At 41.5% G+C, this 16,721-nt stretch overlaps 2 protein-coding genes across 2 annotated transcripts; both read right to left on the bottom strand.

Moving 5' to 3' along the window:
* Positions 1–581: 581 nt before the first annotated feature.
* LOC138890326 (uncharacterized) lies at positions 582–1,190 on the bottom strand. Its single transcript, XM_070173703.1, has one exon. The coding sequence runs from the start codon at positions 1,188–1,190 to the stop codon at positions 582–584; it is 609 nt and encodes a 202-aa protein (XP_070029804.1).
* Positions 1,191–5,455: 4,265 nt separating this feature from the next.
* LOC104230085 (uncharacterized) lies at positions 5,456–6,067 on the bottom strand. The gene has a single exon (XM_009782821.2). It carries the CDS (start codon positions 6,065–6,067, stop codon positions 5,456–5,458), a length of 612 nt encoding a protein of 203 aa, XP_009781123.2.
* Between the last annotated feature and the right edge of the window lie 10,654 nt (positions 6,068–16,721).

Genomic DNA, 16,721 nt, shown 5'->3' with positions numbered 1-16,721 from the left:
TAGCATCTGGTCAAGAAAAGGCAATGGAAAGTGATCCTTGCGGGTCACTTTATTCAGCTTGTGGTAGTACATGCACACCCTCCATCCGGTGATAGTCCTGGTGGGAATCACTCATTTTGTGCATTGGTAACCACAGTCATACCACCCTTGTTCGGCATACATTGCACTGGCAAAGTCCAAAAACTATCCGGGATGGGGTACATAACCCCTGCATCTAACCACTTGATCACCTCCTTTTTGACAACCTCTTGCATTGCCTCATTCAACCTCCTCTGATGTTCCACGGAGGGCTTGACATCTTCCTCAAGAATAATCTTGCGCATACAAAAGGTAGGGCTTATCCCCCGAATATCAGCTAGAGTCCATCCAATTGCCTTCTTCCATTTTTGGAGCACCGCCAATGTGGCATCTACTTGCATGTTAGTAAGGCAGGAGGAAAGAATAACTGGCAAAGTTGAACTAGGGCCTAAGAATTTATACCTGAGGTATGGAGGCAAAGGATTCAACTCCAACACGGGAGGTTCCTCGATTGAGGGCTTTGTTGTTGGAGTTTTTCTATTCTCAAGATCCAAAGAGAGCTTTCAAGGCTTATAAGAGTAAGAGCTCATTCCATGCAACGCATTGACACACTCTACCCGTCCTTCATCCTCATTGACATCAAGGTTCAACAATACCGCTTCTAAAGGGTCCTCCATATTAATCACTGCACTAGTATCATCAACTATCACTTCCGTGACAAGATCCACGAAATAGCACACTTCAGTACTGTTGGGCTGCTTTATTGAATTGCACACATGAAAGACCACTTTTTCATCACCCACCCGAAAAGTGAGCTCCCCTGCTTCCTCATCAACCAAGGCCTTCCTAGTTGCAAGGAAAGGTCTTCCCAATATGATCGGAACCTCATAATAAACCTCACAGTCCAAGATCACAAAGTCAGCGGGCAAAATGAACTTGTCCACCCGAACAAGAGCATCATCTATAATACCAAACGACCTCTTCATAATACCATCCGCCATTTGCAACCTCATTGAAGTAGCCTTCCGTTGCTCAATACCCAAAGTTTTGAATACGGAGTAAGGCATCAAATTGATACTTGCACCCAAATCGCACAATACCTTTGCAAAATTCGTGCTCCCAATGGTACACGGGATGGTGAAAGCGCCGGGATTTTCAAGCTTTGGATCCATCGAGTGCACAATTGCACTTACTTGTGAGTCATTTTGATGGTCTCACAGTCCATGGATATCATTTTAGTCACCAAGTCTTTCATGAACTTAGTGTAACCTGGCATTTGCTCAAGAGCTTCCACCAAAAGAACATTGATTGATAAGCTCTTCATCGTGTCAATAAACTTTCTAAATTGGTTCTCATTCTTTTTCTTCACAAGCCTTTGAGGGTAAAGTGGAGGAAGCCTTGGCAAGGGAGCCTTAGCCTTGGGCACTACCATTTCTGGTATGGCTATTACGTGTTCCCTAGACGAGTTCACGTCATATTGGGTCTCCACCTCATTATCATGTACATCAATCCTCACTTCCGCATTCACATTCTCTTCTCTCACTTGCTCATCAACTAAAGGAACCTCATCATCTTGCACTTGAATCTCATTACTCATAATTTCCTTTTACTTGGAGGTATTCACACCACCACCTCGACCACTTCTAGTAATCATTGTCATTGCATGCCCGGTGTTGTTCCTACACTTCGGGTTTACTACCTTATCACTAGGTAGAGCCCCCTTAGGGCGAGTATGCAAAGACTGTGAAATCTGGCCAAGTTGAACCTCCAAATTTCGGATTGGAGTATTGTGGGATGCCAACTGGGCATCAGAGTCGGCGTTCTTCTCCATCATTTGTTCAAACATCATCTCGATCCTTCCCATCTCATTGTTTGATGAGCTAGGACCTTGGGATGGAAATGGAGGTGGGTTGTTTGGTTATTGATACATCGGAGGCCTTTGGAAAACGTGCGCCTGATTCCCTTGATTGCCATTGTTCCAAACCCCTTGGTTGTTGTTTCCTCCCCAATTGTTGTTATTGCCGCTCCAGTTGCCCTAATTGTTTTGGTTGCCCCAATTTTGATTGTTGTTCCCCCAGTTGCTATTGCCTTGTTGGTTTTGATTCGCCCAATTTCCTTGGGATCTCCATTATTGTTATTGGTAAGGATCATTGCCCCTTTGTCCTTGGTAGTTGTTCACATACTGCACTTCTTCATTTTACTCATCATAGCCCTCATCTTGATTGAAACCACCACTACCTTGGTCATATTGATCCGGACTACCTTGACCTTGTTGACCTCTTTGTCGCCTCTTGACCAACATATTGACACCTTCCATAGCATTTACTTGTCTAGGAGCTTGAACTTGTTGCAATTGAGCTTTTGCCAACTGGTTCATTGTGGTAGTTAACTCTGCTATTGACTGAGCATGATCATGGAGCTCTTTGTGCAAGTAGATGATAGTGGGGTCACCTTGTGGCACATTAGCTCGACTTTGCCAAGCTGAGGAAGTATCTGCCATCTTATCTAATATCTCACATGCTTGATCGTAAGGTGTGTTCATAAAATTTCCCCCTGCTAGTTGGTTCACTACACACTGATTGGTCGTGTTAATGCCACGGTAGAATGTCTGCTGAATCATTGCTTCGGTCATATCATTGTTCAGACATTCTTTCACCATTGTCCAATATCTCTCCCAGATCTCGTGAAGTGGTTCATTAGGTTCCTGTTTGAAGGCCAAAATCTCATCTCTCAAAGTCGCCATATGCCCCGGTGAGAAAAACTTGGCTATAAACTTGTCTGCCAACTCATCCCACATAGTGATGGAATGGTTGGGAAGCCTTTCAAGCCAGTCCAAAGCTTTCCCTCTAAGTGAGAAAGGGAACAATCTCAACTGAAGTGCATCCTCTGATACATTTGTTTGCTTGCTACCCCAACAGGTATCCACAAAACCTTTAAGATATTTATAAGCATTCTGATGGGGAGCACCGGTGAAATACCCTCGTTTCTCCAACAAATCAACATCATATTTGTAATTTGGAAATTGCCCGCCCAGATCCGGGGTGGGACAATTGCACTAGCATCTCCTTCGTTTGGAAACACCCGAGGAGCCGCTCTTGGAGGTGGCAGGGGAGGGTCTGGAATATTATCATTGGCCTAGCGGCCTCTCCTTTGAGCTTGAGGGACTATAGGTACCTCATCATCAATATTGTCATCTACCTCCTCCCCCGGAATAGCATTTCCAAGAGGGTCATTGTTATTGTTCGCCATTTTGTACCTGAATTGGCGACACACACAAATTAGTATCACAGAAGGAAATAAAAACAATACACAAAACTATTTAGATAGATAGCCAAAATTGTTAGTTCCCCGGCAACATCACCAAAAAGTGATCGGTTCCAACCCTACACCACTACAGAGTGGCAAGAGCGGTCGATGCAGCTTTTACCTGAGAAGGTCAGGATCGAATCCACAGGGAGCTAATACAATGTTTGGAGTTGGATTCCTATCTAATCTAGCAGTATGTAGTGCTCTTGATTACACTTCCAATCACTCTTATTTATTTGTTACTTCTAATTTTATACTAGTGATATGCGAAATTAAGCTACGTAGATATTTTTGTAGGGTTTTCTAAATAGGTAAAGAGGCACTAGGGAAGTGACTTATTCCTGGGTGAGTATATAACGAGATCTAGAACTTAGGGCAATAATGCTATAATTGGGATCGTGATATAGCCAATGCACGAAGCTACTCACTCTACACCTCTCGGTAGTAAGAGTGACTTTGCCCTAATTAGCTTTCTCAAGCCCAATTGGGTGTTCAATTTGTGCAAGCAATGTTGGCTCAAGTCGGGTATTACTATATCTAGGTTTAATCCTTTAATTGGGGCTATCAAACTCTTAAATACACCCCAATTCCTTGTTGGCCTGAAATTCCTAGACTTAGTCTCTCTTTCTCAAGAAGAGCCTAAGTCAAAAAGGCACAAATTAGTATTTTCAACCACTAATTCAACATAAAAAGTATAAATCAGGCCAAATAACAATCACCCATAAATATATAAGCCCTAAAATAAAAGACTCATTAAATACCCACACTAGGGTTGAGCCACAACCCTAGATAATGAGTTTAGCTACTCATAATTGAAGAAGAAATGATGAGATGAATAATAATCCATAAATTGTAATTACACGATAAGAGACAAAGATTAATTGCTAAGTAAGCTATAAAATTTCTCAAAATAGACAAAAACGGTGTTTCACGTGCTCAACTAACGTAAGATGACCTAAAAATCTGAAAAAGTAATATTTATACACAACCAAATTTTTTGGACAAAATGCCTCTGAAGGAGGTACCACTGACAGCGGAAAATGGATCGATGCAGCGGTGAGGCTACCGCGGTCGTGTAAAATCAACCGCGAACTGCGGTCTTCAAGTTTTAGCTTCAATCTTTGGCTCTCTGAATCTCTTCTCCGCAGACTGTGGTCAAAGGACCGCTGTCGCGGTAGGGGTACCGCGGTCGCATAAAATCATCGTGGATCGCGGTAGCTTTCAATCCCAAAAAATTATCTCTCTGAACCTTGCCACCGCGAACCGAAATAAAAGGACCGCAGTCGCGGTGGGTCTTCTGCATCCGTGGTGAATTTTCCGTTGTAGCGCTGCTTTGACTTGGTTTTGAACTTGTGTAGGTTTCACTCCTTTTTTGAGCTGGTTATGACATCCTTGTCTCTTTTTGACCAAACACTACAAACAAGCACAACAAGTTAGCTTTTGGGAATACTTGTACACATTTTAGTCCAAAACTCAAGCAAAAAGGAGCATAAAATAGACTAAAATCCCTAGTTATCAGTGGCTTCCCCTCCTTTTCTCTTTTTTGGTGGAGGTGCGGAGGAAGACTTGGCTTTGGACGGAGCAGTGGCTTTGCCCTTGACTTTACCGATATCCTTCTTAGGAGGCATGTTCGTACCTGGAGACATGAGCTCCTTAGCGAGCCAAATACCTAGAGAGGCGAGCTCAAACGCGAGTTGAGAGACAGACGACACAAGGGCTCTCACGAGACACGCCTCGCTATAACCCTTGCTGGGCGAGCTCCACAGCGAGAAAATTTCCTGGCGACGCAACCTGTGCCGCAAGGTTTACCTCGCGTTAACCCTCGCTCGGCGAGCTGTTTAGCACACTGAAGACCTGGCGATGCGTGGCCTAATTCTAGGTTGAAGGCTAGTTCATTGTGCATTAAGCATCATGCTCCTTTACCTGTTCAAGCGCCAAGATGTAGCTAAAAACGTGTTAGTGCATAACAAAAAACAAAACAAAACACCAATTATAGCTAGAATTGGGTTGGCTCCCAACGAGCGCCTTAGTTAATGTCACGGCATGATGAATACAACATCACAATGGTTTACCTCCCATGAAGCACCTGATTTAACATCACAGCACAATGTAAACAATCGAAATTTACTGTTCACTCAACATTTTTGGCTCTTGCAAATGAATCACCGATACTAGTTTTTCCCCAATTCATGCCCAAGTAATGTTTCAATCTTTGCCCATTGACTCTAAACTTGCGAGAACCATCTTCTGAAGCAATTTCTATGGCTCCGGTGGGATGCATCTCTTGCACATGGAATGGTCCTGACCATCTTGACTTCAACTTTCCCGGAAACAATTTCAATCTCGAATTGTATAATAATACCGCATCTCCAGGTTTAAAATTTTGCTCTAGAATGTTTTTGTCATGCACCAGCTTCGTTCTTTCCTCATATAACCTTGTACTTTCAAAACCATGGTAACGGAACTCATAAAGTTCATGCAGTTCTGTGACTCTGCTCGTTCCAGCAGCCTCCAAGTCCAGATTTAATTGTCGTAGCGCCCAGAAGTCTCTATGCTCTAACTCCTCTGGTAAGTGACATGCCTTTACAAACACCAATTTGTATGGTGACATACCAATCGGATTTTTGAAAGCAGTGCAGTAAGCCCATAACACATCATCCAATTTTTTCGCGCAATCAGTCCGAGTAGAATTTATAGTTTTGGTAAAAAATACTCTTGATTTCTCTGTTTGACACCTCCCCATGCCCACTTGTTTGTGAGTAATATGGAATGGCAACCTTATGGCGAACTCCATATTTTTCCAACAACTTTGCAAAGGCTTGGTTGTATCCATCACCGATGATCGCTCTTAGAGTACCAAATCGGGTGAAGATATTTTTTCTAAGGAAACCAATAACTCCTTTCGCATCATTTGTTGTAAGTGCCACGGCTTCTACTCATTTCGAGACATAGTCCACAGCTACCAGTATGTAATTGTTACTATATGAACTAACAAATGGTCCCATAAAATCAATTTCCCATACATCAAATACTTCCACTTCTTGAATTGGGTTCATGGGCATCTCATGTCGGCGGGAAATATTCCCCGTCCGTCGGCACTCATCACAGCTTTTCACCTAGAAGTGTGCATCTTTAAAAAACGTCGGCCAATAAAAACTCAACTCTAAAACTTTATCAGTTGTCCTTACTCCTCCAAAATGACCTCCATACGGGGAAGCATGACATGCCTGCAAAACAGAAGGTTAGTCTGTCTCGGGAATGCATCTCTGGATCATGTTATCAATACAAATCCTAAACAATTATGGTCCATCCCATAAATACATGCGACAATCACAAATGAACTTTTTCTTTTGCACAAAGGACAAGGCATAAGGAAACAATACTGCTTGCCAGGTAATTTGCAATATCTGCTTACCATGGCGTTACCTCAAGACTCGTGGCTAAAAGTTGTTCATCTGGGAAAGTCTCCATGATCTCTTCTACCTCAACCTTCTTTTCAGCTCCTTCAAGTCTAGACAAATGATCAGCAACTTGGTTTTCTATTCCCTTTCGGTGATAGATCTCCAAGTCAAACTCTTTCAGTAGTAGTACCATCGAATTAGGTGCGACTTTGACTCCTTCTTCTCAATTAGGTACCTGAGAGCAGCATGGTCAGTGTGAGCACGTGATTTTTGCTTCATGAAAACTACTCCAAAAGAAATCAAAAATAAAACAAAATTCTCTTGGTGTACAATTTTTAGGATTTGCGTAGCATTTTGGACAATTATTTGTGTTTTGTCTGCAAATGTTTACCTTGTTGTAGTTAATTGAAAAATACAAAAGAAAAAATACATGTTGTATGCATATTTAGGATTTAATTATGCATTTAGGAATTAATTAAACCGTCATTTGGCTCTGAAAAAGAAGATCACAAAAAATATGCGTTTTATTCTATTTGTTGTCATTGTGTGATTTTATTTTAAGATTTTAATTTGTGTGTTAATTGTTGTAAGTGTTAATTAATATTTGTGTAGTTTTATTTTTGATTTTACAATTTAATTAAGAATTGTTTTTAAATTAAATCAAAGAAGGAAAAGGAAAAGAGCTCAAAAAAATGAAGTAAATTCGGACTGGGCCAATTTTAAAAAAAAGAGAGTTCAGGCCCAAAAGTCACACGCCCACCCGGCCCAGGTCTGTCAACCCAAAAAACCATCAAACGACGTAGTATAGGGCAAGAGCTATGTCATTTTGATGGTGCCCGTCCAGTTAATCTTAAAAGACAACCAAACGACGCCGTATTGGCATTTTCCATCTGAACCGTTGATCAAATAGATCTAACGGTCCAGTTCAGTTCTTTCATTAAACCAAACGATGTCGTGTGATTGTATTTAATCGGGACCGTTCATTGCTTTTGATCTAATAGCTCTCAGGCCTTCCCTCATGACCCGACCCACTCCCGTCTGAGACCGACCCAAACCCCCATGTTTAAACAAAATGGCACCGTTCCCTTAAGTGAAGAGATCCTGGCCATCAATCTCACCTGATCCAATGGCCAGGATCCATCCCTCCCCTTTGTATATAAGCCCCAAATTCTCACCCCACGCCCCAAACCAAACCCCCCCCCCTCTTTTGCCCTGTTCATCGTCTCTCTCAGAGATGGACCCCAAAACCCTAGCCGCCCTAAAATCCTTCCGTTTGAAACCCGCCGGCAACAACATCGCCAGCCACCACCTTAACACCATAAGATCATCTGACCACCCCCATTCCAAATATGTTACTCATTTGGTTCGAATCTTCCCCATCTTCTCGAATCTTCATTTGAAGATTCGAGCCAAACGGAAACCTACACCAACCAACCCCAAATTCATACCAGGCAACCCCCAGACCTTCCTCATACCATAAATGACTTTGGTTCCGTTCAAATCTATCTAGAAATGTTCAAACCTTAAATCGAAAATCAGGAACCCTAGAAATTCCAAATCATGGAATCCGTCCAAATTAAGTGAGGATTTGGGGTCTAATCGACCTTAATCGAAGTGTTCTCAGTTGAGAACACTTCGACTAAGGTCTGTTCGACCTCAAAGTGTCTGAGTCCGAGTTTCGAGCTTGTGTCCGTATAGTTCTGGTATTCTGAGGTATTTTTCTTTTTTCCTTTGTCCGTGTTCATGTTTTTTTATCTATGTATCTGTTTATTTGTTAGTTTAGTTTTATTTTTTTAAAATTCTTTTTGTCAATTGATTCAGTTCATCTTCAGTGGACCTTTTTATTTGGTCCAATTCTGTCATTTGTTTATGTTTGCTGTAATCATTATGTGTTATAAATTGTGTAATCGATTAATAAGTTGCGTCGATTAATTAGTTTCCTGTTAGTCTATGATTCTGTCAACAACACTGATTGCCTATTGCTTTGTTGATGATTTGTTTAGTGTCAATTGTAATATATAATCGGTTAATTAAGCTTCGTTAATTAGGTCGTTCGTATAGTTTGAATCATTCGGCATTCTGTTGTTTATAGTTTTCAAATTGTTAGTTATCCGATTAATTCAGATTCTGTTTTGATTATGAGCATTGTTCTGAATCACTGGAACCTTTATATTTGATGTATTTTCCACCGTAAAGTACTAGCTGAATTGGTTATAGCTGTTAATCAAATCAGTTTTGGTTAATTGTTAGTTAAACAGATTTCAGAATTAAGATTTTAATACAGTTGAATAGTTGTATTAGGAGGCAGTAATATTCAGGGGTTTTCAGGATCGATTTAGGAATGAAATAGTTAGGATTATAATTTAATATTAGTGCTTTGTTAGTGGGGTATTAATTAATACACTAATGGGGAACAAAAGGGAATGGGGGCTGAAATTAAGGAAAAGCTTCCTTAGTGGAATTTAAAGTGAAAAAACCAGATTGTTAGTGGAAAAATTCTAATTTGAATAAGGAAAAGGGGTCGGGCACTAAGTTTGAAAGGGGAGATGGCTGTATAAGAGGGCAGATTGAGGACTGAAAGAGGGGGATTTTTCTGAAAATTTGATCCCATTTTGAAGAAAAAAACTTCAGCTTTAACTGTGGGGCTGAGTTTTGAGTGTTGAAGAAAACTGAGAGTTTGTTTGATAGTGATTCTGTTTTGAGGGTTGAAAAATCAGGACTGTCTCCTTGCATCTTCTGCATTTCTGAATACATTCTGGTTCTGACCTAATTGCTAAATATTTCTGGGGTTTTCACTAAAGTTTTAAGTGGTTTTCTTAAGCTGTTATTTCCCGGGTTGCATTGTTTTGTATTGGTGCTGTTTCACTGCTTTTTCTGGGTTTTTCTCCATTGGTTTTCGGGACTGCTAGCTGCATGTTGGTTATTGTTGCTGTTGTTGTGTTGTTTACTGCTGTCCTGCTGATCTTCCTCTTCTTCTCTTGTTCTATTACCAGGTACATTCTCGAATCACAATGTCATGTAGCTATTGAAAAAAAATGAAAGGCAATGCTCGAAAAGTCGAGTATTTAAGTTGTACTGATAACTTAATAGTCAAATAATAGGTAGTTTTATAGTCTATCTTTGTAATTCAATAAAGAAGGTGGACTATAGGATTTATATTTGACTGAACTGTTTTTTTTTCTACAATTTTCCTTAGTTTCAATGTATGATAGTTGGGGTTTTGTTTTGTTTTAAATAAATATATCAAGTTGTTGGAATAGAACAAGTTTAGGTAATCCTAATTGGAGCCGGCATCAGTCTGAAATAATAGGTTAATCGTGAACATGTAGATAAACCTAGTTAAGGCACGAATTTGGGCTAATTTTGTGAATTAGATATTAAGGTTTGGTTCAGGCAGCTTGTTTGTTTAAAAGGGGGCTTGTTTGGTTTGAAGAGGTAAGTGTTGAATAGGTTTAGTTCTGCCAGTTTTAGGCAGAAATAAAAAGGCCATTAATTTTATAGAATCCGTAGGCTTGACATATTTGAAGCGCGATTCAATGTCGAAAGGATAAGAACCTTAATCCAATAGGTTATTCAAGTTAACGAGCTAGCTTCAACAAACTTTCGTAAGCATCAGTAATTAAGGTGGGTTTAGTTTCAAGTAGTTGAAAAGCATTTAGTCGCAATGACTCAATTCGTCTAATAATGCGAGTTTAATCTAATTATAGGCTAATTAGTTTCTTTTGAATATATTATTTGTCGATTCCGTATTTTATTTATAATTTCAATTTTAGTAATCTTCTTTTCCGTTAAACATTTGTCTTAATCTAGCAATTAATATGTTACGTTTTTTTAAGCATGTATTTAATTAGGATTTTTCTCTTTTATTTTAGAGACGAATTTAATAGAAATGTAGTCACTTTAGGATATCCTTAAAATAAATGAGGCATGCTTCGCAAAAAAAAATAAAAAAAAAATCGTAAGCTGTGGGGCCCTCTATACGTGTTTGTAAAATTACTTAGACTTCGGGATGGATCGTTTAGCAAAATTTTACGGCCCTACCCAAAATAATGATACGCTAGTCGCTTTAGGCGCGTATTTAACAATGTTATCTTCTTAAACTCGGGTGCACATTTATGCGACCCAAATCCAAATCTCAACAGAGTTAAAATGTGTCAACAACCACGGGTGCATTGATGCGACGTGGTTCGAGATGTATTTTCATGATGTTGCAATTCTCGGTAAAAGTAATAATAATAAAAGTGGTACACAGTTAAAATTTGCACATAGATTCAACATGTATTAAAAATCAGATAAATAAGCCGAATATGACAGTTGAGCGATCGTGCTAGAACGACGGAACTCGGGAATGCCTAACACCTTCTCCCGGGTTAACAGAATTCCTTATCCGAATTTCTGGTGCGCAGAATGTTAAACAGAGTCAATATTTTCCTCGATTCGGGATTCAACCGGTGACTTGGGACACCATAAATCTCCCAAGTGGCAACTCTGAAATAAATAACTAAATCCCGTTTCGATTGTCCTTTAATTGGAAGGCGAAAAAGGAGGTGTGACAGCTCTGGCGACTCTGCTGGGGACCCGAACCCAGAATTTCTGGTTCAGGGTTTAGAATTTGAGCTTATAATAATTGTTGTATCTGGCTTTGTTTATTATCTGATTTTATTACATGTTTGGGCTTAATGTGCTAAATGTTGCTTTTACCGCTTTGATATTATCTGAACTGTATATTTAAACTGCTATGAAAATCTCTCTCTTCTCTCTCTTGAGGAGTGCACGCTGGTCGTGACTTCTTTCTGTTAGTGTCCTTTCCCAAAATAGAACGAGGATTCGGAGGAGTTGCAAAACCGGATGATCTTTTGTTTACCGGCACACAGTTCCCATCCTCGGCTCGAGTTGTCCGCTCGGGTAAGCCAGGTCTAGAATAAACACCCAGGATAAACCTAGTATAACAAAACCTCATGCTGGATCCCTAGTAGGAACGCTTATTTGCATCATGTGCATTTGACTTAGGGGACTCAACACAGGGGTTGGGTCCGTCTAGGACAAGCAGCCTGAAATGAAAAGATCATCCTGCTGCATCCTGTGTGTTTTATGCATTTATTTGCCTTAGACTTGCATGCTGACCGGCTTCTGAAAATACTGAAATATTGAAAAAAAAAAGAAAAAAAAAATAGCTGTGTAGAGAGATAATTCTAAGTTACTGGCGAACTCTGCCAAAATTTTGTGAAAAAAAATGTTTTTTTAGTGTAATTAGTTTAAACAAGTCTTGTTATCAGAATTAGTTTATTGTCGTGGCCCGAACTACGCCGGTTTGATTCTCACAGGATGTGAGATACGTAGGCAACCCTCATCGGGTCCAACCTCCCCTTTTGCAAAATAGCCACAAATGTCAAAAATTTTAGTCTTTCGTCGTAAATAAGTCGGGAGATTTCATTCTTGTAAAAATAGTCGAATGTCCCTAAAAGGACGCCGGAAGGCTATTTTTGCGAAAATAGCCACTTTTGGTCATTTTCAATGTTTTGTCCGGTTGGTAAAACACAGCCTTTAAATCTTCTTCGAAGTGCTGAAAGGCTGTATTGACAAGACCGGAGTTTTATTTTATTGTGTGTCAATTTTAGTTTATTCTTTCTTTGAGTCCAATGAGTGTTAATCACCCCAAACAAATATACAGAATGAGCCCGGGTCCAAGTTTGCCGGTAACAGTTAGGACAAGATCCCTTTGGAGTTGCGCTTGTGGTGGGAGGATTTGGAAAAGTCAGAGCGAGATAAGATCAAACTACATCTGGGAGGTCTCACCAGTTTGTTGAGCGTCAGACCCAGATATGACGTCATAAAGGCCTTGATTACATTTTGGGACCCGGCCCAACCTTAGAAGAGGTAGTAGGATATATGGACATTACTGAGGGGTTAAGGCACAAATATCTGATTGCACCAAGAGCCGTCAATTCGCACAAGTTCATGGATCTGCTGAAGATAAGCAAGGGAGTCTCATACTCTGAATTGGATAGGGGTTTTTCTACTTTGCAGTTCATATACCAGAGGTATGCGCATATAGGAGGGTTCGACGATCTGGAAAGCGGGGTTTGCAGTAGAGGGAATCAGACAAAATGGGATGAAATATTGTCCACCCTTCTCATTTCGCCTTCATGGTAGCATTCTTGGGCATTGTGGTGTTTCCTCGGAAAGACATAAATATTGATTTAAAGGTGGCTGGAGTCGTCAAGGTCCTAATTACCAACAACAAAAGCACGTTGTCCCCTATGATAGTGGCCAAGATATACCGAGCTCTCACAGCCTGTAAAGTCGGGGCAGATTTTTTCGAAGGATGCAACTTGTTATTGCAAATGTGGATGATCGAGCACTTGTGTCATCATCCTCAGTATATGAGCTATAGATCTACAAACGAAGGTTGCATTGAAGGATATAACATGAGGTTTTTAGGGCTCAAATTGCCAGAAGGGTCTGAAGACTGGGTATCTTGCCTTCGCACCATCACAGCAGCACAAATAGGGTGGACATTGGGTTGGCTTCCTGTTGAAGAAATTGTATACGTGCCCGTCACGGGTCCTTACTTCCTCTTAATGGGACTCCGAGGCATTCAGCCTTATGCGCCTTACCGGGTGATGAGACAGTTAGGGAGGTGCCAGGTGGTACACCCAGATGAAGATCTCAGTATTTATGCAGTCGAGGTTGGTATCAACGGCCAATTTCATGAAGAAGCCGTTCGTTCTATATGGAATGGATGCCAATATTTAACGGTAAACACTCAAGTGTGTGACCTATCCCGAAGTGAAGTCTCACCGACTTATATTGCCTGGTACAGGAAGAGAGATGTTGTAAGAGATGAGCTAGAACGACTAGCCAAAAAAGCCCACATTCAAGAGTTCATTGAGGCGTCGCAAGAACCGTGAGACTGGTTGGCCAAAGAACGGGAATACCGGGCCGAAATAGGCAAGCTGAAACGACAGATTGAGGATCTGAAATTTGAGAACAAAGTGCAGGTTGTTGCCGATGAAGGAGAAAAGAACAAATTAGCCCGAGAAAGCGAGATCCTCAAAGCTCAAATCCGGAAAATGAAAATGGATGCCGACAACCAACGGAGAAGCCGGTCCGATAAAAGGCTGATAGCAGGGTTAAGGAATCAGGTCGTTGAAAGCCGAAAAAACTTGGAAAGATCCAAGGCTAGCATAGCAAGAATGCGGGCCCGATGGGCAAAAGGTGCAGCAGCACGGAAAAAGCACCTATGGCAAGTGAGAAGGGATTATGAAGGGAGCATTACAATATTGAGAGAAACAAATTCCACTCTCAGAGATCGGGTCTTTAAACAAGCCCGAGATGCTAGGATGGACAGGGAGCGCTGCTATGATTCAATAGCCCGAATGGAAGAACAAATGGAGAGGTTCCAAGATCAGCTCGTTGACAACACTCAAGTATTGGGACTAAAGAATCAATGAATAGAACAGTTGTGTATGGAAAGGGATAGAATCAGGGGTAAGATCAATGAGATTGGGCGCTACATTACCACGAAGTGCCTAACATGTGAAGAAATGCCCCGTGATACCCTTTTTGCCTCCGTCATGGGTTATGTCCACCGGATCATGGAGGAATTAAAAAGCTTGCAAAGAGGCCTAGCCCCAAAGCCCGCGGAAAGGCCGGACAATGCCTCACGGGCACCAAAATTTAAGGCTTTAATGTATCCCTAGTTCAAGTCTGCACTTGTTTGTTTTTAAGAGTCTGTTGTCTACCCTTCTGTTCTCTTTGCATATCAAACAATGTTAATAGTGTGGAGTCAGTATTTCGTTTGTTTTTTTTTTCAAATGGGTAGCTTGTAATAGCATATTTTGGTAATAAAATGCAAAATTGTGTCTTTATTTTTACTTATGGCAGAACTACGCCCGGTCTGATTTATGCAGGGACATGATACGTAGGCAATCCACATAAGATTCGACCACCACTAAAAGATAAAAAGAAGAGGCAAAGTGAATAAAGAAAGGACATAAGTCGGAATGACGCAGGCAGTCAAAGCAAAAACATGTTAGAAATGGTTAACTGCCTAGGAACATTGCATTCCCCAATGTGAAATTGCAATATGTGTTAAACTCTAACGCTAACAAGTTTGTTGTTTATATCAGAGAAAAAAATTTCAAAATAGTTAGCTCGTTAGAACGTTCTGGCAGATTACCATTACCACACAAGATCAAAAGGGCCCATTCCGGAAAGTATGTCTGGTTCGGACAAAAGTGTTGAGGAGGAAAAGTCGGAGATGCAAATGATGAAGGAGGAAGTTGACAGGTTGAGACAAGAGATAGCTGGGATGCACCTAGCTTGGGCTAAGGGACAAACACCACCAATACTTCCCCCTACTCCTACCCTTTCACCAGCTCGGACTCCGGAATACCCTTCCACTGGTCCATCAACGAGCTTCCCCATTGTCCAATACTATCAAGGGGAAACTTCCTATAATCCCCAAGCTTCACCACCCAAAAAAAACCCTCCTCCACCAGTTGTTCCTATTTTCGTGGCACCTACACCCGCCATATTGCAAAAATCACCCGATGAACCAATGTTTCAGGTTTACGACAATCAATACTATCCTCCTGAACTCACCTTTAAAACTCCCGAGCCACACACTTACACCCCTCACCTTCAGCTCCCGACAAAAACTGAGAGGCCAGCTAAGAATCCGGAGCAGGACGAAGTGCTTCGTAAAGTGAAAAGCCTGGAGCAATCCTTCAGGAATATGCATGGATTGGGCAGCCAAGTCAGTGTGTCCTATAAAGATCTATGTCCCTTCCCCGATGTTCAATTGCCGGCATGTTTTAAGATGCCAAAGTTTGATCTATATGAGGGACACGGTGATCCATGGCGCATCTACGAGGTTTCTGTAGTAAGATGAGAGGGGCAGGTGGAAAGGATGAGTTGCTGATTGCTTATTTCGGTCAAAGTTTAAGCGGGTCCGCATTAGAATGGTACACAAGGCAGGATCCTAGCAGGTGGTATACCTGGGACGATCTAGCACAAGCGTTTGCAGGTTATTTCCAGTATAACCTTGAGATCGTCCTCGACCGTCTCACACTGTTAAAACTTGAGAAAAAGCCTGGAGAGAGCTTCAGGGAATTCGGATTCCGTTGGAGAGAATAAGCGGCAAGAGCCAATTCGCCAATGAGGGAAGGTGAAATGGTGGACTACTTCTTACAAATGTTGGAGCCAACTTACTTTGGTCACCTGGTGACGTTAGTTGGTAAATCTTTCAATGAAGTAGTAAAAATGGGCGGCATAGTTGAAGAGGGACTCAGGTCCAACAAGATAATGAGTTATTCGGTGATCAAGTCCACAACTCAGGCTATCCAAAGCGGCACGGGAGGTGCTCTCGGAAAAAAGAAGAGAGAGGAGGTCGCAACAGTCGAAGCAGGTACTTGGTCCAAATCAAGAGGTCCTTCCCCTCGCTACCAACCCAGACCCCATTACCCAAATTATCCACACAATCCATACAACCCTCCACAACCCTATTATCCACCACAATAGCCACATTTCTCCGTCCATCACGTCCAAACTTACACCCAGCCTCCGGCTCGCCCGCAATGGCGTGCGCAGGCTCCCCAACATACATATCCACCCCCACAAAACACATATCCACCTCCACAAAACACATATCCACCACCAAGGGTCTACAGGAATCCTTTAGGGCCAAGCTTCCGTGGAAATCAAGCTTTTAGGAATGAAAGGTGCAGAAGCCAAGAACATTCACTCCATTGGGAGAAACCTATACTACTCTGTTCCACAAGTTGAGGTAGATAGGCCTATTAGGTCCTATTGAACCCAAATCGCCAAATCCCCTTCCCAAAAATCTGGACCCCTCAGTAAGTTGTGAATATTGTTCGGGGGCTCCCGGGCATGATACTGAGAAGTGTTGGAAGTTGAAGACTTCCATACAAGATCTTATTGACACAAATAGGATGGAGTTTCAGGCACCAGAGGCACCCAATATCAATGAAA

Source organism: Nicotiana sylvestris, chromosome 4 (genome assembly GCF_000393655.2).
Source record: "Nicotiana sylvestris chromosome 4, ASM39365v2, whole genome shotgun sequence".
Lineage (NCBI taxonomy): Eukaryota > Viridiplantae > Streptophyta > Magnoliopsida > Solanales > Solanaceae > Nicotiana > Nicotiana sylvestris.
The sequence above is the reverse complement of the archived record's forward strand: the minus strand, read 5'-3'. Positions and strand labels throughout refer to the sequence as shown.